The sequence below is a fragment of the Rhamphochromis longiceps genome, linkage group LG19 (genome assembly GCF_057381845.1).
Source record: "Rhamphochromis longiceps isolate RC_006_pf linkage group LG19, R_longiceps_female_GT1.1, whole genome shotgun sequence".
Taxonomy (NCBI): Eukaryota; Metazoa; Chordata; class Actinopteri; order Cichliformes; family Cichlidae; genus Rhamphochromis; species Rhamphochromis longiceps.
In genome coordinates, this window is record NC_140575.1 from 8756234 (window position 1) to 8781975 (window position 25742).

The window sequence follows — 25742 nt, forward strand, 5'->3', positions numbered from 1 at the left end:
ATGCTGAAGTCTTTGTTGGACAATTTTCCTCTGCATGCAAAAACAAGTATATTTGTGTAGAAATCAGTGACAAAAATGACAAAAAATGTTGGCTTTTCATGTTTGTAACACATTTTTGTTTTCATGATCTCATAATAAAAAATAGCATGATAGTCATTTTGTAAATTATGTTTCCTTTTAGAGTAAAATCAGCTTGGCTACCCCATGATGGCTACCTCATCGTTGATAAGTTGCCATCAAATTGACCCCGTGAGCATCGTTTAAATGCCACAGTTTAAATGAGCATCGCTTACAGTGTCCTTTACACCACAGTGTTATCCTGACATAAGGCACCATGTCACAAACCTCAAATTACCTTAAACTGGTTTCTCAAGCATGACAATGACTTCGCTGAATGCAACTGGCCTTCGCAGTGATCCGGTCTCAGTCCACCTTTGGGATGTGGTAGAAAACAAGATTTATATCATGGACGTAAACCGACAAGTCTGCAAAATTTGTCAGGAATGTTTCCAGGACTTTGAAGAATCTGTGCCAGTTCTGAAGACAAAATAAGGCTGAACTGGGTACTAGTGACATGGATGTAGTAAAGTCTCCAGTGAGTGTGTTTCTTTGCAGCAACTTCTTTGTCTTTGTTAAAGTCTTGCATTTCATCCCTCAGTTATGTAAGTTTGCGTAGAAGGGAAAAGTCCCGCAATCTGCGTCTGTACTGACAACGTTCAGACGAAACAACCTGAGACAGCGGGCAAACAAACATGCTGACATTTGTACTTTTGTGGTATTTTAGCTCCATTTCATTGACATACACTTCCAAACTTCTACCATGAATCATAAAATCTGTCTGGGGTTTTTTTAATGTTTGACTCGTTTTTTGCCACAGGAACAGTTTGTTTTTGCAAATTCATACTCTTAGCGACAGACACACTGCTGACAGCAAACGCTATTATATTGTTTATTGAAAACGTTTTTTTTTTTTTTGACAGCATAGTTTGTCAGGCACAGAGACACAGAGAGAGAGAGAAACTGAGAGAGAGAGACATAAAGAGAGAGTTGTGGAAAGTTGTTTTGTTTGCTCAGAGGGGGTGTGATGGTGGAATGTTACAGAGGATTCACCATGAGCAGAACAGGTACGTTACAACAAAAACTATGAATTACACACACGCTAAAAAAAAAAAAAATCAAATAATGCCAAATGGTTAGTTCCACCTTTCTATGTTAGAAACATGAATACAGAGGGAGGAAAAATAAATAGTGCGGGATTGTGAAAACAAAAAAAAAATCTGAGGATAACTTTTGCAAAAAAACACAAAACCCCCGACAAACAAACCCTGCAGAATGCAAAATGGCGGCAATAAAACAAATGCATGAAAACGATACTTACAAAACAGCTCTACTCGTGCATACTTAAGCAACGTAAAAGCGCATTTCAAACTATAAATTATGCAAGGGAAGAAATTGAAAAAATAAGAACTGATTATATCACCTTCCCTATCCCTCCTAAAGGGAAAGAAGTCCAATTTAAAATCTTGAATAAAATTTACCCGACAAATAGACTCCTTAGTGATAGATTCAAAATAGAAACGGGTAATTGTGTATTTTGTGAAACAGAAGAGGAGGATTTGGACCATCTATTCTTTTTGTGCAATTTTATACAAATATTTTGGTTGGATTTTCATACCTGGCTTTATTCCAGTGGGATTCAAATTACCCCATTTACCTTAAATATGATAATGTTTGGAGTGTTTTTGAAAGAAAAGAAAGCTAATTATGGTGTTAATGTGTTATTAATCTTGTGTAAGTATTTTATACATAAATGTCGCTTTTTTAAGATTAAACCAACACTGGCTCACTGGAAAAACGACCTAAACCTGTTGGTTAAATCTTTGACTTTAGTTAAAAAGAAAAAGGCTGCTTTTTTTGTTTCCTTTGTAGAAGATTTTGATTTAGTGAGTTAATAATCTGTTAATTTATGTGACCCCATCTTTATATTTTATTTTCACTATATATGAAAGTTGCTAATATGTAAGAAATGTTTATTCTCTGAATCTGTAATATATGGTGCATTTTGTTTGTATGTTTATATTACTAATAAAAGAAAAAAAAAACAAAAAAAATTAAAAAAACAAAAAAAACAAAAAAACAAAACTATAAATTATGCTGGACTAACTCATCGCGAGGTTAGAACTATATGAAGCGTAGAGAAAAATGAAAATAGTGCGGAGCTGCTTGACAACTTACTGAAAAAAAACAATCCACGTGAGAAAGGACGTGAATGTTTGGGTGTAGTTGTGCAATATAGGGAAGGAAAGACGTATACTTAAGATGACACCCCTCTCCCTCCCCTCCTGATCGGAAACGGGAGAATAAATAAATAAATCCGAGCAGTGACCGCAAGCGTTTAAAGGTCAACGCGTGACTGTAAGTACAGTAAGAGTCGCTCCCTGCTGAGGCTGTGGGGGTTGTTCAGTTTAGTAGCAAAGCAACCATATTCACTCAAATATATGTGTTGTTTTTAATGTGTCGCAGATACTTCTGCACAATAATACGGAAACGTCTCCACTAAAACTCCCGATTCCGATTTTATTTGAATTGTGAAACACCGTCACATTTGATAGAAGATTTATTATCTTTAATAGATGTGTTTGACAGGTTGCTGAAATCACATGACTCAAAATCAAAACCGTGGAAACGAGGTCCTGGTTATTGCCAAAAATGGGACACGTCTTAAATACAACACATTCATTTTAAGAGTGATGAAACAGAGAGAGCCCATCAGTGTCAAGAGTAAAAAGCTCGACATGGACACAGAAATAACATGAAAAATAAAAGATAAACTATGCCAGGAGCAAATCCTGATGGGGAGCATCAGCATCTAGTACAATTACTACTCTACATCATCATCTTCTTCTTCTTCTTCTGGCTCTTTAATGAATAACAACACTGAAAAACTGAAATAGTTAAGAATAAAAATACTCTCACCATAGGGAAAGCTTTTACCCAGCATGGAAGAATAAATACAACAAAACATCATCTGTTTCATTAGATCCATCCAACCTTTTACCGAAGTGCCTTTTTTGTTTGTTTTGTTCACTTGGGAAAGAAACGAAATAAAAAAATCAGGCTAATAGTTGCCCGCTTCTAGTGAGAACTTTATTTTGGTAATTATACATTCAAAATGTGATCAAAATGAACCAATTTCCTAAATTATTTCCAGGCACTTTACAGATTTGGGCCAAAAACTGTTCTGAAAACAGAAATAACTACGACTTTGTGTGGCTGCTCACTACGCAAAGGCCTTGTTTCAGTGCTCTACCAGTGAAGCAATCAATTAAAATATGAATTTTCACACTTTAAAGTACTTCAGGTGAGGTGAGGGATGACCACATGTTTAAAGTCATCTCACACACTGAAGCGAGGCCTTTGCAGAGCGGCGTGTCTGCACCTTTTCCATTTAGCAGCGAGTAAAATGTGTTAGTGAACCCTTCAATGCCACTTGAACGTCGCTTTCCCTTTTGTGACTTTTCTGAAAACAGATCCTGTAAACATTTCAACGCTTTTGCTCTTTTGGGGGAGGGAGGAGTCGGCTAGACAGATGACTGCATTAAAAAAAAGAAAGAAAAACAAAAACAAAATAAAAAGATGGATCCATCCATCTTGGAAATCCCATGATCCTTCCCTGCACGTGTAAACCTCTGCCCGCCTACATTCACCAGTGCAGTATTTGGTTCAGAGATATGAAGAATTTGATAAAATAGACTTTTAAGACTAATTTGGCACTTTTCTCAACAAATGGAAATTGAAGAAGGACCCACCACAGAGTCTCATTCAACAAACCAATATTTATATATTTATATATATATATATATATATATATATTGTATATATAGTTTCTTTTGTTGCCGTGTGATCTGTAAGTCGCACAGCATGCCTTCATTTCAGTATTAATACTACAGAGCAGCGATAAAATCTCAAGCGTTTGGGCAGAGTGTTTTTTTCCCCCACACTCAAGCACAAAAGGACAACAGCTTTACATTTCTGCCTTCAAGCTGATCTTTTCATCCGTGAAAGTGTACACAGGCGCTCAGAGTTTTGAGACTGAAGCTTGTTAGCGCTGACCCTGTGACCTTTACGAGTTAAGCAATTGAAGCCTTCAGAAGCATGTTTAAAAAAAAAATCCACCTATAATTACGTTAAATCTTTTCAAACAACACCAGCTACAGGCGATGCAACTTGAATTCCTCTTTTTGGTCATTTTTAGACTACGAAACAAGTGACATTTAACAATTACACATGAAGAAGCCCATTTCTAACCCTCATCGTAGCTGCTAATCTTAACCCTAACCCTCTACAGAAAACTGTCAATACAGGCTAACACCTTCATGTTTGCAGGTGAGATGTTACTCTGACACCAGCCTTTGTGGTCAGATGTAAAAAATGACTATAATGCCAAAACTTGGAAGAACAATTGATCCAGATGGCTGCCCCTCTCTCAGCCTGGATCTAGCAGAAGTCTTCCTGTTAAAAGGGAGTTTGTCCTTCCCGCTGTCGCCAAATGCTCGCTCTGATTGTTGGGTTTTTCTCTGTATTATTGTAGTTTCTTCACCTTACAATATAAAGCACCTCGAGAAGACTGTTGTGATTTGGTGATTACATAAATTGAACTGAAATAATAGAAGCAAACACATTAATCTTTTCATGGCCTGAACAGTAAAACAGTCCAAACAGGAGGATTTTTTTTCCCTTACAAAGGGTCTGAAGGCTTCTTATGATTCACAGCTAGTCATTGTTGTTGATGTTCAATATGTGTTTAAGTACTAGAAGGTCTCCCCGGTACGCATCTCCTGCTTTTTCTTGCCCAGCAAGAGTGAATCGTCGCTTTGATACGGCAAACGCTAACTTTTCTAAACCAGAACTCAGAACTCATTGGAAACATCCGGCTCTCCTCAGCAGGAGCCTTCAGCCTTCGTGAGTCCTCCTCCGGCAGTCAAATCGCACTCTCTCGCTCTCAAAACAAAACAAAACAAATCATCTTCGTGTCATACATTCTAAACTGTAAACAAACCAATAAAAAGATGGATCAGAAACCAGAGGAGTCTGCCAGTTGTGAAAATAATATCGCAGTTTGGTTGTAAAATAAGTTACAAAAACAAAAGGAAAAAACCCATTGAAATAGAAATCTTTGCGTACAGTACTAAAAATCCTAAACTAGACCTTTCGAACTTAAGAACCACATGTTAAGTCTATAAATATCTTTACAAATATACACGTTAATTACTCAAATAAACCTTTTCTGATTAAGTGTTTTACACGTTCATGACAGTGTCTCCTAGATTGCAAAGTTTCCAATCCTAAAACAATATCTTAAAAAAATGTCATTTTTTGTCTTTTAAGTACACGGCTGTGGACAGCATTATGATACATATTTGCATTTATATATTTACAATAAATCACTTTGTAGGTACATTTTTAAAAAACCCCTCATAACCTCGCTGTTCTTATTACTGAATGGCCCTGAAGCTTTGCCTCATCTTTGATGAGGAAAATTTGTTCCATGATTATCACTTTTTCTTTTTCCCAGGAAGCTAAAATGCGGATGATGGCGTACACGTTCACGAGGAAACGCTCACGTGATCCTCTCTGTTGCTGAACGTCTTCTAGTAACTCTGCGGAAGAACAAATCCTGTCATTGAGCTCACGCTGGCTTTGCTGGTATCTCGTTCATCAATTTTCTTTCAGATCGCTTTATTGCGATAAAAGGGCTCCGTGTAGTAAAAAAAAACAAACCGAAAATTGGAGGACCCCCACCCACTGGATCACCAACAAGTCACTCATCAATGCCCTTCATTTCCTCCTCCTAAATCCAGTCTCAGGAGGTTTAATCCCAGTAGGCACGGAATGGTTTCACCCCACAGATTGTCTGTAACAAAAGACTGGCCCGAGTACAAAAATATAATTTCATTTCTGAAAAGAAGAACACAAACATGGTTCAACGGCAAGAAAAAAAAAATCCTTCAATGTTTAAAGAGAGTTCGTGGGGATGAGGAGAAAAAGAAAACACGAAACAGAGCTTTGTCCGAGAGTTTAAGACAAATCAAAAAGAGCTGAAGCACTGTGGAAGTATCGCATGCTGAGTTTTCTTTTTTTTCTTTTTTGTCCCTCTCCGTATCTTGAGGTGCTTGAGTCAGTGAGCGGTGATATTTCTGTCACAAACTGTGAGAAGAGGTTAATGTCCGACCTCCTCCGGCACAGGTTTTATGTCCTAATCACCCCGTTACTGGGAAGCTGTTTGGGAAGACAGGGCTCGTCAGGCAGCGGGTCGTGGGCGAACACGGAGTCGTCCCCTGAGGAGCAGGTGCTGTTGGAGTCCTGACAGGTGGGCGAGTACTGCTCGAAGGGCACCGACAGGTCCAGGTACTCCTGTCAGAGGAGAGGTCAGAGGTTAGACTCTGGTGTCACAGTCAAACTTTTTCACTTTTTGGTGGTCAGATGATTGGAAAAAAGTTTAGCGTATTATTCCAGGTCTTCAGAATATGAAATACTTTGGAAATGTTATGCTGCTTTACATTGTTCACTCGCATGCAACTTTAAAAATACACCCAAACATCTAAAGAATCTCTCATTGCGACTCTTTAGCAGTGTTTTTATGGTTGGGTGACGCAATAAGCTGCGTGTGCTTTTATTTCTGGTGTTGTGTGTGTTCTGCAGCTTTGCAGGGAGACTTACGTCTGTGGAGGTCATTGATAAAATCCGGTCGTGATCTTCTACCAGCTGTCTGAAGGTCGGCCTCTGCGATGGCACAGCGTGCCAGCACTCCCTCATGATCATGTACCTGGAATCCCAACAGCGAGGATTTAGTCACACTGCATCTCGTTCACTACATTCTCCGGTCTTAGATGGACTGTTTTTACTGTTTCGGTTTTTTTAGCAGACTAGACATAACACAAAAGGTCCCTATTAGGCTCATTTCCAGCTCCTTATTTTTATTCTTAGCTTTGAGTGATTCACAGTTGAAAATGATCTCATATCTATATTGTACAGGGCCAACAAGCTGTTTGGTTCCCTTATACCAGGGGTGTCCAACCCCAGGCCTCAAGGGCCGGTGTGCTGCAGGCTTTAGATATCACCTTGGGTCAACAGCGGTCCGAACCCCCGGGCCGTCGTTTGGTACCGTGAGAGACGAGACTCGGGTGTGAAATTTAAGGTTTTCAGGGTTTTTTTTTATCATTAACTTGGATTCCCTGGATCTTTTCCCGTGTTGTAGTTGTGTGTCTTATTTTGAAAAAAATATTTACGTGTTACCATAGTGACCAGAAAGCATTAAGGGGCAGAGAGGAGGACGTTACTCTCTTGTTGGCGCATTTCAAAAGGGGACGCTGCTAATAAAGTTACACAATTACACAGTAAATTCTTGTTTATTATTATATTTACAAAATACCACAGTTTTCGTCCTATCATATCATTTTATTTTGTTGTATTTATCTGTGATGGATCACGGGGACATCTAAAACCTGCAGGACACCGGCCCTTGAGGTCTGGAGTTGGACACCCCTGCCTTATACAAACATATTATGAATACAGTATTTTAATGACAGAACAACTCATTAAAACATCGAAACCCTCCTAACAAAAAACACTTCAAAAAAGAGGTATAAAGTTATGGCTTTCTGGGAATGTCAGCAAATGTATGACAGTATGACAGATAAACAGAATATTACTGAGGAACATAACAGGGCCCTGGTGTAACCTGCTGTTGTTTGGCTCATCTGGACAGCCTCCTGTAAACAAAGGCAACACACTTATACTCATGCAGACACCTACAGTTCATGGGTGCAGTTGGCAGGCTTGTCCATTCGATGTCCTTCCTTCAGCAGTTTAAAGAGTTCTTCCACTGGGATCCCTGGGTACGGCGAGCCTCCCAAGGTGAAGATCTCCCACAGCAGTACCCCATAAGACCACCTAAACAGCAGCGCAAACACACGAGGAATATAGATCAGAGGTCGTAGCGACGCCGCGGTCTAAGGCAGTCACAGTTCACACAGATGCGCTCTGTCCACCGATCGATCTGTTTGAAGGAAAAATCGATCCTCGGTAATGTTAACTGCACTCAATTTGAAAAAATCCATTTGAAATTCTTATTGTTTCAGACAGCTGGTCAATATTTGTAAACAAACAAAAAAAATCTACTTCTCTTGCCTCAAGCAAGAAATAAGACGAGTAAACGAAAGAAGGAGATGTAATCATCAGTTCGTTGTTTTGATGGCTCAAGAAAAAAAACAACACAAAAAAACGAAGCGTGCACAAAAATCTTGTGGTAAATAGGCAGCTATTAACTATGGACGCAGATAATGATGTTTCCACAACACCAACACAGGCCTGACCTGAAGGGAGAAGCAGAGATAAATGGGAAAACTTATTATACAGCATCTAGCGTTAAAGCGCAGCTGCTATCTAAACCAAGCCATCATCTCTCTTTCTTTGTCTCTCGGTGGCAGCAGCTCCAATGAACCCCCGTATTATTTCTTAATGTCTAAAAAATGAGGGACAGTAATCATATAACGGGCAGTCTATTAACTCAGCATACTATTGTTTGGCTATTCGTCCAGTGAATCAGAATGAGTCCCCTCCTTCTATTGCAGCTCTCGCTAGGTCTAATCTAATTATCCGCGCTCTGGTCCAGAGGGTGAATAAATGAAAAAAAAGGGCCGCTACACTGGCTTAGCCGGCTGGTCTTAAATCCGAATACAGCGCACGCCTGAGACAGAGAGGGAGAGAGTCGGATGAAAGCCTGAGAGACGACTGTGGTGAAAAAGAGACATCAATATTCAAAGAGAGGGAAACATGTCAACAAATCAGGTGTTCAGTGTCACAGCAGGATAGTCGGAATCAGAAGGAAGAGCAGAAAAGAGAGGCTGCTTATATTTATTGATGGTTGCTAGGAATGAATATTCACAGGCTATTAGGTGACTAACAGGAGAAGAAGGCAATGAAGATATAAACACTTCATTTGGGCACCTGCAGCAACGGGAGCTGACAGTCTCGGAATCTCAATGCAAGCATCACCGATGGCTGATTTAGTGAGATTTAGAAGGATAATCACTTTGGGGAGGAATGAATATAATCCTGCATTTGGTGTGCTGGTTCAATGATAGCTGTGGCAATATCTATCGACTTCAAATGTGTTCATCAATCAGCCCTGTTGGGCGATGAAAAGCCACTGAAAGTACATGTGCGAACAGACGAAGAGGAACAACGCTGCCTTAGTAGCAAAAAGGCCATGCTGCCACTACTAATTTCGTTAGTGGGGAACTCGTTATTTGCTTGGATTTTCTCTTCACCAATCATACCAAACCTGTTACTGACAATCTGGCAGTACTGCATGTGCTAGGTGGTTGGAGACGAGAGTTAATGAAAAGTCAGCCACAACTTTATTGGCTTTATTTGTTGCCCAAGCATTGCTTCTTGCTGTTTTCATATTCAGCACCGACTCTCTTCATGACTTATACGGAAAAACAACATCATCTGTTTCTGGGGCTAATAATAGACTCTGACGAATGGTATCCATCTGTGATTTCAGTCCTGTAGACACTTTTAATAAAGAATATTTGCACATGATACCAATCAACACACCACTGATCGTGTATTCTTACAGCAGACATTAATAAACGTCAGCCACTCATATAAGCAGCGGCATGAGTCAAATTAAGAAAATGAAGGCTGTTAGAATATATCAGCGTCGCAATATAATGACCGACTTTGTTAAAGAAGTTTTGAGTAATACTGTGAGCAGATAAGTGCAAAATTATTGAAAGGCTTTTTCCCATGTGTCTTTTTAACATAGTATATCTAAACATACTACTTTTACTGAGCTATAGCATAAACCACTACAGGATGTGCTTTAACTCTGTAATGCTCAACGCTTGTAAAATGTATCTTTCTATTTATATACAGTATAAAAACTTCAGTAAGGGTTTTTAGCTGTCGCTGTGAAAGCATCGTGCCAACAAAAAGGGAATTGGTTTAGAGGAGGTGGACATAAAAAGTTATCAGAGGGTTTCCAAGTGTCAAGATTTGGAGTGAGAAGTATCACCAAGAAACTCAAAGAGAGCCACACCGTACAGAACGAGCCTGGCAGAGGTAGGGAGCAGAAGATTTCAAAGACTCTTTGAGAGAAGTGTCAAATAATCCCAGAACACCAGAACGCAAAGAAGACAATCGCACACAAACTCTGCACAGGAATGGACTGCGAGAAAAAGTCCACTTCTGCAGAAGAGAAACCATCAACCCAGACTCAACTATGCTAAGGATGACCTGGAGGAAGATACTGCATACTGGAAAAACATGCTTTGGTCAGATGAGACAAAAATAAAGCCATTTGATCATAGAGGCACTGCTTGTGTTTGGAGGAAGAAGGGAGAGGCGAACAACCCCAAGAACACCGTCCTCACAGTCAAACACGGTGGTGGGAGTATTATGTTCACAGTAGAAGGAATCATAAAGGAAGGATATGTGAAGATTTTGAAAGAAAACAGCAACACACGTCACTGAGGAGTGTCCCAGTCCTGGTGAAGTCTACAGTGAGTGTCATTGACTGTGGGGTGAACTGACGACCAGGGTCTGTGCAGGAAGTTTGGAGGAGCTCGAGAGATTCACAAAAGAAGAATAGGCTGGGACTGCTCAGGAGGACATATACAATTGAGTATCAGCATCATGGGGGCTAATAATTTTAATCCAAAGCAAGCCTTGGTTTTTGGAAAAGCTGTGCTAAAATGTTTCATAGGGGGACTTAGAATTGCATCTTCATCTAAAGATATTGACATTGCTTAATTCAGGCTTGGCCAACTCCAGGCCTCGAGGGCCGGTGTCCCTGCAGGTTTTAGATCTCACCCTGGGTCTACACACCTGAATCACATGATTAGTTCATTACCAGCCTCTGGAGAACTTCAAGACATGTTGAGGAGGAAATTTAGCCATTTAAAGCTGTGATGGAGCAAGGACACATCTAAAACCTGCAGGACACCGGCCCTCGAGGCCTGGGTTTGGACACCCCTGGCTTAAATGAAAAGAATGGCATCTACTCTATCTGTGACCATATCTTTGCTCTAAGCCTACCAGCATTACATTTACTGTTCTACTGGACATTAATTCGTTTATTTAGTTACAGGTAAGTTTCTTTCCCTTTAAAATCATTTCTGCAAACGTGTCAGTGCCAAAAGCTTTAGTCTTAATCATACCTGCTTTTACAACCCAGCTGCTTTTGGCCCACACCTTCCCCACCTTCCCTGCTTTTAATGGGCTAGTACGTCACTGTGAAGCTGCAGTGAGATTTCTCCACTGCAGCTTTTATAGGCTGACACCTCCGAAGCTGTCCAAAATAAAATCCTCACCTCCGTGACATTGGCAGCGGCCGCAGTGCTGGCTGAGCCTCTATCTGCACTAAATAACTCTGGTGTTTGAAGTCGAAAAGAGAACTGGTGATGTTAATGACGACTTACACGTTTTCTTGAAAAATGAAAAATGTGCGAAAGGACAAAAATCCTATAAAAATGGCTCCCAAATGTTGCCACTGTGTTTTCTGCCTTTACAGCTGTAAATGAGCCAGGAGGGTTTCAACAAGCATGAATCTGACAGGAGAAACAATATGCACTACAGTTTTTTCATTGTTTTTTAATTGATTCGCCATCATATTTCCTAAAAAAAAAAGGGGGAAAAATAAGAAATCATTGCGAGTCAAAAGTCAAGGTCCCCCAGGGTGTGTGAGAGTAAACTGGCTTCAGAGCGACTACTGTATAAAAGGAGGAGGAGGAGGTTTGGCGGGAGGATTGACTGTGTAATCCAGACCTGCTGAAATAACAGAGAAGCCTGATTCTCCCCTCGGCCTGTTCCCAGTCTAGTGTAATCACACGGCGAGCCAGTGTTGACAGGGGCCTGTGTTTGGCTTGGATGGCTGTGCTGGGGACACGGCGTCTGGCTGTAGCCGGCGGGGCTTGGGGGTTGAGAAGACGTTTTGGGGTGGGGGGTGGTATGTTACAGCTACTGCAAGGCAGGCCGCCTCGCCTCCTCACCTTTCTTCTCTTGATCGTGGCCAACACGGAAGCAATCAGAGGTTGTGAAAACTGTCTCTGCTGCCCAGATTCCTTTTGAAGTGCTGTGGGGAAAGTGCCCTGAGGGAACACCTTGTGATAAATCCACTGACCCTCTTTATCTCCTCCTGCTCTGGGGCAGGTTGGATTTTCACTGATAAAACAGCACTAAGATGTCGGGACTCTGTTGTGTTCCTATCTCTCTCTGCTGTCGTTGGATAGAGATTAAAAGAACAAATGCAGGAATGCGCCGCGGCTAATACGCGAGAACCTCGGGGGTTATCAGGTGAACCGCAGATATTTGGAAAGGGAATGTTATGATTCCATGTTCGCACACGGTTGATGCTAACACGCTCAGTCACGATATTTCAACACCCGGATTCCGCCGGTGCACTCGCTTACACGCGACTGGGCAGTTGGTATGTGACGGTTAGTTTGTGCAAACTCACACATCGCTCTGGTGCGTGTAGACCCGGTCGAAGAGAGCCTCTGGAGCCATCCATTTCACGGGGAGACGACCCTGAAACAAAGGAGACAGAAACGCTTGGGTCAGCAGAAGCACTCTGTACGGAGCTGACAACCAAACACTCACACAAACACACAAACTTCAGCCTAGTCACGCTGCCACCACCACAGCTTGAACTTCAGCTAGCTTCAGAAATCTGATGACCATTTCGGTGCTTCATTCGCAGCAACGCCTTTGCTTGAAAACACATTCATATCAACACTGTGGAATCCGCATATACACTTTTAATTTTGCTCAATCTGCTCAATTCTACTTTTGAGATGCGACCCGACCGTGACACTGAAAGAAAAGACTTTCAGCCATATGTAATAAGCTGCTGCTGTATTCAATACCATCCCATCGTATCGCTTCAAACACATAATATTTTCCTAAAGGACAGCACTGAAGGAATGAGCCTCACATTTGTGGTCTTTTTGTAGTAGTCTATATTGTGCACGTCTCTGGCGAGACCGAAGTCGGCGATCTTCATAACGTTGTCCTCCGTCACAAGGACGTTTCTGGCTGCCAGGTCTCTGTGGATGCACTGAGGGAAGAAGAACAAATGCATCAAACACACGGCGCATTGCACTCACGCATACACGCAAATATACTGAAACACTGATGCAAGTTGACAAGTTTTACTTTGCACTATGAAACGCACAAACTGAACTTTAAAAGCCTCAAATTTAGTTTAAACTTAGAGTTTTAATTCACTAATCTAATTATCTTTCAATTTCGCAATTAACACATTGCTGTAATGGACTTGATTTCTTCCTGTTAAAAGGGAGTTTTACCTTCTCACTGTTGCCAAGTGCTTGCTCATAGGGGGTTGTCTGATTGAGAAGTTAAGTGCAGGCCAAAGCATCCTTTTATATGATAACTGAGTTAAAGTGAAGCAACGTGGCTAACCTTCTGTGACGCAAGATACTCCATGCCTCGGGCAACCTGGTAGGCACAGGACACCAGGTCTTTGAACGTGAGCTGCTCATCGGGGATTTTGCACGTGTCGAAGGAGTAGTCCATGCCCGGTGGCCGCCGTGCACGCAGGTACTCCCTCAGGTTGCCTTTGGAGGCGTATTCCACCAGGACATACAGAGGACCTGCACGGGAAACAGAGAACAAATATGACTTTCATGGCAATGGTTAAGTCCTGCATTAATTCTGTTGTTACTGCACTCTGCGCTCACCATCCTGTGTGCAGGCTCCGAGTAGGTTGATGATGTTTTTGTGTTTCCCAATCATCTTCATCATCTCCATTTCTGACACCAGGTCTGATAAATCTTTATCTGTGGCGTCATCTGAGATAAGAAAATCAATGGAGCATTTGTACTGACGAAAATACGAACCGAAGCAATCAAACCAACGCAAATCCAGTACACAAGACAAACAGAACAACAGCGAGCATGGTAGCACTGTCACTGCCAAGGTCATGTATTCATTCCTGCAGGGTAGCCACAGTGATTACTTACCTTTCAACATTTTCACAGCAACAGTGAGCGACTTGTTGGGCTTCTCTTTGTCGATGCCAACAGCCTCAGCCATAACCACCTGACCGAAGCAGCCTTCTCCCAGAGGTTTACCCAGAGTTAGCCTGAAACAAGTGGCCAGATTTCAGACTTGGAGTTCAGTGTGTATACTCATAAGACTTTAAGTAATTTGATTACATGTAAATTTCACATGTAATTTTGTCACATAAGCACAATGTAAAGTGTGAAATATAATTTACTTGACTGAATAATTTTTTTTGAGCGCGTGCAGTGTGCTTTTTTCCTCACCGTGTCCGAGGGAACTCCCATTTGGGGTCGGACGGCAGCTCCAGCTCCGAGACGTTGGCGAGCATCGGGCCGTCGCTGGACGACAGACGGGCGATCCTGACCAGCGGCGTGTTTGAGTTCATGGAAGAGTTGGAATCCAAGGACACCTGCTTGGGTACAAAAGAATAAACTGTTATAGTCTCTGAAAAAGAGTTTGGTGACAGGCATTCAAATAAAGACAGAGGGAAAAGAGAAATCTAACCGTGATCTTTGACCAAATATTTTTTAACTAAATAATGAATAAGTAATTCCTTTTTCAGATCAGTTTGACTCTTTATTATTTATTCAAACAGTCCTAATATTTTTGATGTTTTTGAAAATGAACCAGCCCCTGAAACATAAAATATATTCAAAAGAAATCTTTTCTCGTGACACACTGAAAATCTTGACACTCTTTTGGGGGGTGAAAAAAAACAAAAACTGACAAAAATACATCCAGTGCAAAATCCAGTCAAATTCAAAACCGCTTTGAAGTTTAAAGAACAACATTCAGTGACTTGAGATAAAACCCTTTTTGGGAAACATCACACATCTCGGGACCAGACCAATGTCAGTGACTTTTACAAACAGCAGGCCTGTGGCTGCGCACGGGAGGAAGCGAGAGGTAACAAAGATGAATGAAGGTGGATGCAGAGGTGGGCGAGTGAGTGGCGAGGTGGGGTGGACATCTCCATCCATCAACAAGCTCCATTTCTGGATCTGCGGTCATTCCGCTGAGCCCTTGGGCTCGGCATCCTCCCGCCATTTATCTGACTGCTGGGGAAAAAAACGATGGCTCGGGTCTGCTTTTTGATAGATCTGTTTATGTCAGGGTCTGCCGGCTCAGACCCTTCAGGTGGGGTCCTGAAACAAACATGTCCACTTACCAGACTTCTTGACTGGAGGAAAATGAGAAAAAGGGCCCTGACCACAATTTCAGAGGCATGAAAAGTAATATCTGATAGAACATGCCAGGAGCTTTACAGGAGATTTACTCAGAGTTATGAAAAAAAAAGGAGAGAACAGGGAGATTAGCTTTACAAAAACGAAGCAAAGATTATAGAAAAATGCAATAAGAACTTTCCCTGCACTACCTTATAAGACCATTTATATGAGCGCCGCACAAGTAGAAATGATTTAGAGGCTACAATTAAAAAATGTTTCGATAGTTGAGGTTTCTACTTGATATAACCTAACAATACTTCTTTATGTACCAAAAAAAACCCAACCTCAGACTGTATAACAGCCTTTACAGCTGAAACCTTATCGTGGTTTTAAAAGTCTGTTTGTTTTCCAAGAACTGCATTATGGCTTTCAAATAATATTTTCTTTTCTAAAAATGCATCGTTTCCATTTTGAGATGCACAACCCTTTAATTATGGAGTCGGAAAGCTGGATTTTGCACAAAACACACAGACACACATAGTGGCTATGTCCTGCACACAGTGGGAGCCAGCAGGGTGGGGCCGAAGAGATAATCGCAAACTCGTCTACATGTTAGACATTCAGACAATCTTGGCATTCAGAGAGAAATGGTAAGATGCACATCCCTACCTGGATTATAATTACTGTAAGAGACCAAAAGTAATGAGCTAAAGGCTCACAGGGATTAGTGCGACTGCTCTAAATAATCTGTTTCTGACTGTCTTGTTTTGTTCTTGGCTCTCTGTGATGTCATTCAAAGTGGCTATCCTTAATATGCTCAACCCAGACTCACAGCTCTGGCTCTGAGCACAGAAGCCTATTTGTCCCACCTCTTGTTCGACCTTCTCTTTAGAGAAAAGGTTGAAGGTAAAAAAGCTTTTTTCAGATGGAAGATAAACTACAGTACGTAGGATAAATCAGGATTTCTTGAACTGTGATTCATGCAAAGCTAGAGTCCAAAAATAATAACTTGGACTTATAAAAGAGCGTAATAGTTCCCTTTTAACCCCGTACTGCCAAGTGTATCATATCTGATATCTTATTTTTTGAAGCCTCATCAGTGTGTTTTCATTTCTCCTAATATGATTTTGCTTGTTTAAGGGAAACAAACCGTGAACAATAAATTGCACAAAATGCTATTTGTAGCAGAAATTATAAAAAAAATAAAAAAAAAAGAATTATCTTGATTTAACCTAAAAACTGAAAGCCCCCTTCATATATCTGTTAAAAGTTAGCATTAGAGCTGCTCACAGTAAAGCACAGTAAAAATTGGTTTATATTAGCTATTTGGCAACATATAAGAATCAGCATTTATAACGGCATATAAATAACAATTAAAAAAGTAAAGAAGAGACAAAGAAAACACACTTTAACCATTATATCAGTGCTGACGTTGTATAGTTAGTCCACAAGAGGGCGCTCTGCAACTGATGACAACAGAGCGTAAAATGGTGACGACGACTCGCGATCCGATCCGCAACTGATCTTAGCAAATGATCCATGAATAAGTAACTGCATAACAAATGTTGAGGAAATGTTTTTTCGTGCGTCTTAATTAGAGATGGACCGATCCGATATTACGTATCGGTATCGGTCCGATACTGACCTAAATTACTGGATCGGATATCGGAGAAAAATAAAAAATGTAATCCGATCCATTAAATATCACGAAAGCACCTCACAAAACTTGCAACGCGCCGTAACTCACCTCAGGTTAGCACGTCGGAGCAGTATGCATCACGTGATAGAGCGGCTGTGGCATGCGGGACCTGTCGGTGGTCTGGATAGCATTTGGAGCTTCGCTAGCAACCTGGCATTTCATCTCCGACAAAGTTATCCCCGAGAGAAGTAAAGCAAGTGTGTAAGTCCATCTCTGAATGTTTGTAAAGCATTCCCACGTTAAGCTTAACGAGCGACTGCCTCTCGCTCTCCGGCTGCTACTTCAATCGTGAAACTGCTAATGATCAGCTGATCGGCTTTTCTGTCGTGAGTCTCTCTTGTTTGTTTTTGGTCCACTTTGCGCCAGAAAGAGGAAACCAGCGGCTGAACAACAGCAGCACGTTTAAGCTTGATAAGCTGTTGTTACAATTTATTTAATATTACTTTCTACACCAGGATCTTTTTCTACGTAGCTGACGGCTGGTAACTGTGCAGGGGCGGATCTAGCAAAGTTTAGCCAGGGGGGCCGATAGGGCATTAACTGGGAAAAGGGGGCACAAAGACATACTTTTCTTTCTTATTCTCATTTAAAATGTCTAGCTTTTAATAAATAATTATCTGACACCCAAAGTTTTAATTTGATGTAAAATGAATAGAAGTCAATTACTGTATATAGTGACTATTAAGTCTAATATATATACCCTAGTAAGCTATAGTACATTTTCCTTTGGGAAGGTACCATCTGTGCAGTCTGCAATTTTGTTGAAGAAAGATGTTGAATCTATTTAATATTTCTTGAAAAATAATTGATTTCTGTGCATTTTTTTTCACACTGCATCAAATTAAGGTTTTACTCTTTATGCTAAGCTAACCCGCTACTAGCTCTAGCTTTGTGTTTACATAAAGAGATGATCAATCCTTTGTCTCAACTCTTGTTGGAAGAGTGCTCAACAATTTTTTTACAAAATAAATTATTCCTTCAGCCCTCGAGACTTGCTTTAATTTCAATAACAGCCTGTTCGATAATAAACTGAGCATGATTAGCCCGATCTTAGTAGATACTGTATCTAAGCTTGAAGTCACAAAGAGTTCTTCGGACTAAAAGCTGCGGCAATGCAGCTGCTCCACTCTGTGTTTCTTCGCAAACAGTTGATGAGAGAGAGTGTGTGATACACTCAGAGTGAAATCTAAAACCAACACTGACAGTCACAGGAGCGCATAAATATCCCTGAACCAAATCTGCTCCAAGATAAATGTGAACACATGTCACCAGTGTGCTGCCGTCCATCGTCAACACAGCGCCAATTAAACAACAGGACAGACAGACGCGTAGAAACCTTCTTTAACCAATTTATACTTTGTTCTATTATTTAAATGACAGATACCCCAAACTCTTCCTTTCTTAGTTTGACCTGGGTTATATACTAAAAGCTGCATTAAACAGACAAGCAGAGAGAAGAAGGGTTTTGGGAAAGTCTTGTGCAAATCTTGTATCTACTTTCTGTTACCTGTCTCTTGAGGGGGAACTTTGACAGTTTTTGCACGGGAGGCGTGGGCAGAGTCTTCTGCGTGGTCATCCTCATACGACAGAGGATTGCGATGACCACGGCGAGGATGAAGAGCACGCAGCCTGTCACGTAGATAAGGATGTCGGCGTAGTAGTCTTCCTTTTGTGGACTCACTGCTTTAGGAGGGAAAATGTGAAAAGTCAGTTGAAATTCACCAAATTCACACAGCATTTTGTTTTAATTCCCACTCAAAAATAGCTTGCTTTGTTCAGTAGCACACTTCAACCAAATGGATTTTTAGTGAGCATTTTCTGTGAAGAAATATCCATAAATCAAAAGAGAAACAGATCAGAAACTTGTTGTTCCTCACTGAAAGCTCGCATTCACACCGTGGGTTGGGGCAGCAACCCACGGTGTGATCATCGTGTAGTTTTATCCTGCTGCAGGTAATTGCACCTGTGATACGCTTTTCCTCAGGGAGGCAATTATTGTCTTGAAAAGCAAAAGCTGAAGTGTCGTTAAATTGCCTCATAGCCCAGAGACATCTGAGCAGACGATCTGCTCTGATTAAAAAGCACCTTTCAGTGAAGGATGGATTGCATGTTCGGTTGGTTAAATTAAAGGGATGGTGACAGAGCGTCGACGCACTTAAAATATGTGCTTACAAGTAGCAATCTATGATAATTAGGTTTGAAAATTGATGTTAAATATTGTGCTGCAGAGCAAAACAAGTTTCGTGGCGTTTCTAACATTTCAGGTAACACAGGTGGGAGAAAATGGACCCACAGAGTGAAGAGTATACCTGGAAGCACCGTCAGCCAAGCAGAGTGGTAAGAAAAGCCGATAGAGTTCCCTGCGAGACAAGTGTACTCGCCCGCATCCTCAAAAGACACATTGGTCAAGAAGAGAACCTCTAGCTCCTTATCTGTAGTGTTAATGCCAGCCGTCTGTGGAGGATGAGAGGGAAGAGAAAGAGACAGAGAGAGAAGATATATCGTAAGGCGAAAGCTTCTTAGAAGAAACACCAAATGCACCCTGGAGGAAAGGACAGTCCTGTTTACTGTTGTCAGCACCATCACCCACACCTGAAAACACCCAAGCAGCACCTACACCACGCTGTGAGACAAGCTCGTTGGTTCAGCCTAACGCCACAGGCACTCTTTGATGTAATGAACTCCTATCAAGAATTTTCTAGACTGTAGCAGTGATTTACTTTCATATGTGGAATCGTAAGACACAGGCATCCATTTCCACATTTAGAACAGGCAGAAGTGTCATAACAGAGTTTCCTAACACAAAATATTTCTTACAGACTTCTGTAAGCTTCTTTGATAAGGAGAGTTTTCTGTTGCCTCCAAATGCACCCGTGAGTTTAAACTGAACCACGTACAGTTGACCTGATGACAAAGCTTGCCTTTGGTTCTGGACTTGCTTATGAAGGTCTTTGTGTGTTTGTGAGAGGAAAGTGATTTGTGCCTTTGGATCAGTGTTTTTCTAGGAATGCCTCAAGGATCAGTCCTAGATCCTTTATGTTTTTAAAAGAAAACAAATTCAAATGAGCACCGGGTTTTGTAAAGATGTTTTAAAAAGATATTTTTAGTTTAAGATTACTGCTGCAAGATGTCATTACCAAAATGGGATTTCACCTGAATTTTTTACAAGTAAAATTTAGAGAGCCAGATTTATTAAATGGTCCGCAATCCCCAAATAGAGCTCAGAGGCCTGGTTAGTTTTATGGGTGATTTAATAAAGCGCCATAAAGCACAAAAAACCCTTTTTCCCCCCAGCTTTTTAAATTGTGCAGATATTTAACGTTAGTAAATCAGTTTGCACGCTTGATTTAAACAGTCTTAGTCTTAAATAGTTTGTGCCTTGAGAAAGGAACTCACAGAAATACAACAGGGTCTGAGTTCCCACCTCTTACACGCCATCTTGTCACTGTGCACTTTTTGTAAATATCAAGAGTATCATCAACTACAACTTTTTTTTTAAGCACCAAAGCCCAGCCTAAAAAGTGCATCACTGCAGTTGCGATTTTTCTTTCTTCAAATATCATTTGGTGTGATGACCGCTAGGTTAGTTTGATTCAAAGGCAGTGCTGGATGTGGCTTAGTAAAGGCTGAGGTGGAGGACTTATTCCCCGTGCCTCAGTAATGAACACTGACATCCAGACGCCTGCTGCATGCTCTCATATAAAAGCACATTAATATAGCAGGAGGATGCTCTCCCAGAGAAATCAATACTGGCTTGTTTGTGTACGGGTACGCTTTGGTCAGTAAAGGTTTTATGTGGGCTTTAATCTGTGTGTGTGTGTGTGTGTGTGTGTGTGTGTGTGTGTGTGTGAGAGACTTTTGAAGTTTTTGCATTAATTAATGGCGCAATATTGTCTTTCTCTTATCGACCGGGAAGGAAGACAAAGTGGAGCTAAAATAGATGATGGCCATTAGCTAACTAAATGCGAGCATTAGAACTCAAACCTCACTGATGAATGTGTATAGGTGTCAGCAAGCCAGCGAGCCAGTCAAAACCCACAACCAAGAGGAACATTGCAGAGAGGAAGAGGCACAGCAGATCAAATGTGGTGACGACGGTTCTCGCCCAGAGTTCAGAATTTACCTGGTTTGTATATGTTAAGCCAGAAAGCGTTTTCTGACTTTCCTACAAAGTTTGAAGCACGACACCAGTACTTCCCGGCATCTTTCTCTGTCACGTTGGACAGTTTCAACTTACTGTGGGTCTCAATGTGTTTACTGACAACACTCTGTAAAGGGAAAATTGAAAGGCAGAGTGAGGCCTTCACAGCTCCTGCAAAAACACATAGTAACAACATGCAAACCTACATACTACACACACATCTAAAAGAAGCACTGCACATTGGTTTTTACATTTACAACATTTTTTTGTGTTATTAGCTTAGTTTCATTGTTTATTGTGAACAAAGGAGACCTCTTACGCTCATTCTTATCTCCACATAGCTATACGTGCTTCACAGCTCAAAAACGATCCAGCTTCTCTCCCTTTAAGGCAAACTTTCTTCTGATTGGCCGATCCGTGTGTTTTCATACATCACAGAGAGCCATCAGTGGAAAAAACTGCCTCAAACTGAACATTTAAAGAAGTCTTATCATCCTCATCATTTAGTCCACTATTGTAACAGTATATATGTGATAGAAAATAATGAAAAGCATGATGAATAAATCCTCTTTATAAGCTGCTGTTGTAAAAAAAAAACAGAGACAGCCAGGCTATGACTTTCCAGTTGTTTACAGATTTATGCTAAGCTATGCTAACATGACGTGAGAGTGATACAGTGAGGCATAGTGTCATTCTGTCAGTTTTGTTGATTAAAAGCAACATGTCAAACCTGTAAGATCATAAACACACAACAACAGGAACACACACGAACCATACATTGCAGACTCGCACCAATCCGCGCTGTCTGTTGCTAGTTTAAAGGCATTACAGTATGTCAGTCCTATAAGGGTGTAAACCTGTGAGTGTAAACACTCACGATCTGACTGGGTGCTTCGCTCGCAGAGAAACTGCTGCTAAATTATTAAACGGGCCCGGCGCATAAAGGAGAAAACATCATGTTTTATAGTTGCTTAATGAACATCCACGGCTTGGCTCCAGACGTGTCCTTCTCCCTCCCCCGTGCGGGGCGAGTCACTCATCGTTAACTCTTTTTCCAGGCATCAAAAGAACGATTCAGGCATTTCTCAAAAAAAAGAAAAGAAAAATTCTTTTTTTGACCCCCTCGTCTCACCCTAAGCTGTATTTAACTTCTACAGTATATGCCACACACGAGAGAGCATATCATGTCTGAGTGAACTGTGGTGGGCCTAGAGAGAGAGACTGAGAGTGACAGAGAGAGAGGGAGGCACACACAAATCTCAGTAAATACTGTTTCAATTATGCGGTAGTCGAAAATAGAGCGTGGAGCCGCAGTCTGGGCTGACAGGCTTGCTTTCCCCCCTCTTTCTCTCTCTTTTTGTTGGCCTCTCTCTTTCTCCTCCTCTTTCGCTCTGTCTTACTCTCACTCTCTCAGTCCTTTTGCTTTCTATTTTACTCCACCTTCTCAGACGTACATTTCTAAAGATTTGCTGGACACTTTATATGCTGATCTTGTGTTTGAAGTCGTGAAGTTACGAAGACAACATACTGCACCCACAACCATATCTCTTATCCACAAACGACCCACGTGTTTCAGCTCAAGCATAAATTAAATGACACTACATTGATGTAAAAGGCTTCGGCACAGTCAGTGTTTTAATAAGTCATAAAATAACTGTGAATCCAGCAGATTTAAAGTGACATTTCAACATTAAATGAGTGAGCACCTAGGACACCTCGCTAAACTACCAGGCTCATATAGCCTCATATTGAACGTGCGGATAGGAGAGCGTCTCATGTAACAAGTGAAGGTATTCATTTATTTATTTAAATGACTTGACATTAAAAGTCAATGAAACTTTAATGTCAAGATGGAGTAACCCAGACCTTCAAGCTCACGACTCATAGTGTGAAGATATTTAAAAATTTTAATAATAATTCTAATAATGTGTTAGAAGATTAGAAACTCAGGCCTTGAGCATCTCTTCAACTCAGGAAGGTTATCATCTAAAGGCTTCAGCTCCAAAATAATCTATTTGCAACCTGAGAGCACTCTTGTACCTGGACAGTTACTTTCATATGTGAAAAGCTAACACTGTGACATTTCTCCATGCGCTTTGTTCAGCTTCTATCTCTTGCTCTTCTTGTTTCACGTTTGCATCTTATTTCCTTCGTCCCCTCCTCCCGCCCGTCTCGCTGCTTTTCTGACACCCCAGCCACTCGTTCTCGCCCTCGCTCTCCATCTTTGCCCACCAATCTGTCACACATTCTCTCCCTCTCCCTGCTGACTTTGCCCTTCCTCGTGTTCCTCCACTAATTTTTTCCATGGCTTTTTTGGTTGCCTCTTCCCTTTTTCCTCTCTCCTCCTCCTCCTCCTCAAACCACGCGACGCAGCACATCTGACGGCAGTGGCGGTTAGCAGAGCCTGCCTCTCTCCCTGCGTTGCCGCCACCACAGCAGTTAACTTAGTCCAAACCAGATGTTTGTTTTATTCACCCTCTCCTCTTTCTCTCTCCAGAGGCAGAAAAAAGAAAAAAAGGAGGGGGGGCGGTCAAAATGAGACAGCTAAGCCCTCTCGGGTTTTGCGATGTGGATGGGAGTCTTCCTTTCTAGACCCCAGATCTAAAAACACGCCTCGAAGTGGGTTTAAGGTTGTTGCCCTCTCTTCGATTGATTGAGGACAATCCTATCTACACTTTCCTAATACTTCATGAGGAAGTATGCGATTAAAATATCTTTTTAAAAACTAAAAGATGCTTCATCAGGGCAAGGACAAAAACTGAAGACGGGCTACGCTGAATAGCTCAGAAAAGTTGTGATTAATCTACAGGGACATCTGAAAATGCAAGTCACGTATACATCATTTTCCAGCTCGATTTATAATTAAATAGTTCTTTCCCAAGCAAGTAAACACGTAGGGCCACCTTGACTGATCAGACTTATAACCTTTAGGGTGGATTTTTGATTCACTTTATTCATGTATTTTGTTTTTCTGACATTCTTTAGTTGAATTACGGTTTGACTCAATACGAAATAAAGCGCAATAAAAAAAAAGTCAAGTATCTCTTCTTCTCTATAATGCTGTAACCAAATATAGATTTTAGGAAATCTGACAAAGAAAACCTTTTCGTTGTTGTGATTGTCAGTCTGTCACTTACTGAATCAAACAATGCAAACATGACTGCCTTGGCAATCTCCTTTCCAGTGGTTAAATAAACAAATCTGGGATTTGCAATGAGACTGAAATACCAACAGCTGATATTTGGATAAACCATGACATTTATCTCAACAATAACAAATATTTCTCTGCAAATGCAGCTATTGCCTATTTCGTGCACTTCCTCCTAACATATTTTATTCAAATCGAATGTAACCAGTAAGCGGCACTCGACTGATTGGCTTGTGGAAATGCTGGTTAAGCATGATTAATTGCTGTTAGCCTATTAAAGAAACATGAATACATTTAGAGTGGTGGAAGAGACACAATGCGCAATCACTGGGTACAATCCTGCACTAAGTTAGTATAGGTGCTCACCCCCCAACCATTCCCCTTGCCCCTCCCTCAGCCTGCTTCTGCTGGAGGATTCTTCCTGTTAAAATGGAGTTTTTCCTTCCCACTGTCACCAAGTGTTTGCTAACGGGGGGATCATCTCATTGTTTAGGTTTTTTCTGTGTTATTGTAAGGCCTTTACCTTACGATATAAAGTGATCTGAGGTGACAACGGTTACGATTTGGACCTTAACAAGTAAAACTGATTTGAAATTGAATTGAATTAGAACGTCTGTGCTGACAGCCAGAGCTGTGTGTCTGAGACAATCTTAAAAATGATATCCTCTTACTGTTTCATCATGACATAAATGAGTAGAAAAAAAGAAAAAGGAACAAATAAGAAAAAGGAGAAAGAAAATAAAACACTGTAATTATAAGTGAACTGGCTCCATCATCACCAGTATGGAACCACACTGCTCAGGCCAGCATTAGAATAAACTGAAGCAGTGCAGGTGCCGTGGTTAAGTGGAGAAAATTATTTACAGGGCTATTATTAGGTTTATGAGAATCCATTTTTATATGGTGTGGTATGTCGCAAAATGCAGGTGTGTGTTTTTTCCCCATAATGAAGGTATGGTGTTTGAGGAATGAGCTCTTCGGGTTCAGGCTGCAGCGAAAACAGCCTGTGGGCCCCACAGACCCACCTACTGTAAAAGCTCATTAAACAGAACTATTAGGAGAGATTAATTATGAGTAGAATTATCGCAGACTGAGATAGACTCCAGGCAGTGAGACTCAGGCTCATTACAGATGTAAAACAAAGAGCTCTGAGCTACAGACCCACCTTCAGCACGTTGACGTAGGGAACACCGTCGGGGCCAAGGCGACTGCCGTTCACCTCAATGTGTTTGAGCCACTGGATGTGAGGCTGGGCGTCGCTGTAAACCTTACAATGAAACTCCACATTGCTGCCCACCACCACCGTCTGATTAGCTGGCAGACCAGCCTGGAGGATGGGCCTGTGAGGTGAACGCTCTGAGGAAAAAGAAATTATAGAGTCATTACCACAACTCATTTGTGGCAATAATATGCTGCAGGAAATTTAGACTTAAGGTACAGCTAAAAATAAGCTCTTTTATAATTGCTGTGTGTTAAGTTATGTGTTGTTAAAAC

General features: G+C 41.1%; 1 protein-coding gene across 5 annotated transcripts in view; it reads right to left on the reverse strand.

The window, feature by feature from the left end:
* Nucleotides 1-1501: 1501 nt before the first annotated feature.
* Nucleotides 1502-25742, reverse strand: part of fgfr3 (fibroblast growth factor receptor 3) — a 68829-nt gene continuing 44588 nt past the window's right edge. For 2 of the 5 annotated variants that reach the window (XM_085392376.1, XM_085392380.1), the window contains exons 7-18: nucleotides 25414-25604; nucleotides 19269-19413; nucleotides 18467-18642; nucleotides 14358-14506; nucleotides 14052-14173; nucleotides 13770-13880; nucleotides 13492-13682; nucleotides 13004-13126; nucleotides 12527-12597; nucleotides 7816-7953; nucleotides 6721-6826; nucleotides 1502-6414 (exon numbers count right to left, since the gene is read on the reverse strand). In XM_085392376.1, coding sequence (XP_085248502.1) covers nucleotides 6250-6414; nucleotides 6721-6826; nucleotides 7816-7953; nucleotides 12527-12597; nucleotides 13004-13126; nucleotides 13492-13682; nucleotides 13770-13880; nucleotides 14052-14173; nucleotides 14358-14506; nucleotides 18467-18642; nucleotides 19269-19413; nucleotides 25414-25604 — 1688 coding nt within the window. In that variant the 3' untranslated portion in view covers nucleotides 1502-6249. Of the gene's footprint in view, nucleotides 6415-6720; nucleotides 6827-7815; nucleotides 7954-12526; nucleotides 12598-13003; nucleotides 13127-13491; nucleotides 13683-13769; nucleotides 13881-14051; nucleotides 14174-14357; nucleotides 14507-18466; nucleotides 18643-19268; nucleotides 19414-21082; nucleotides 21228-25413; nucleotides 25605-25742 lie in introns of all 5 variants that reach the window. The other 3 variants (XM_085392377.1, XM_085392379.1, XM_085392378.1) reach the window with 3 other exon arrangements.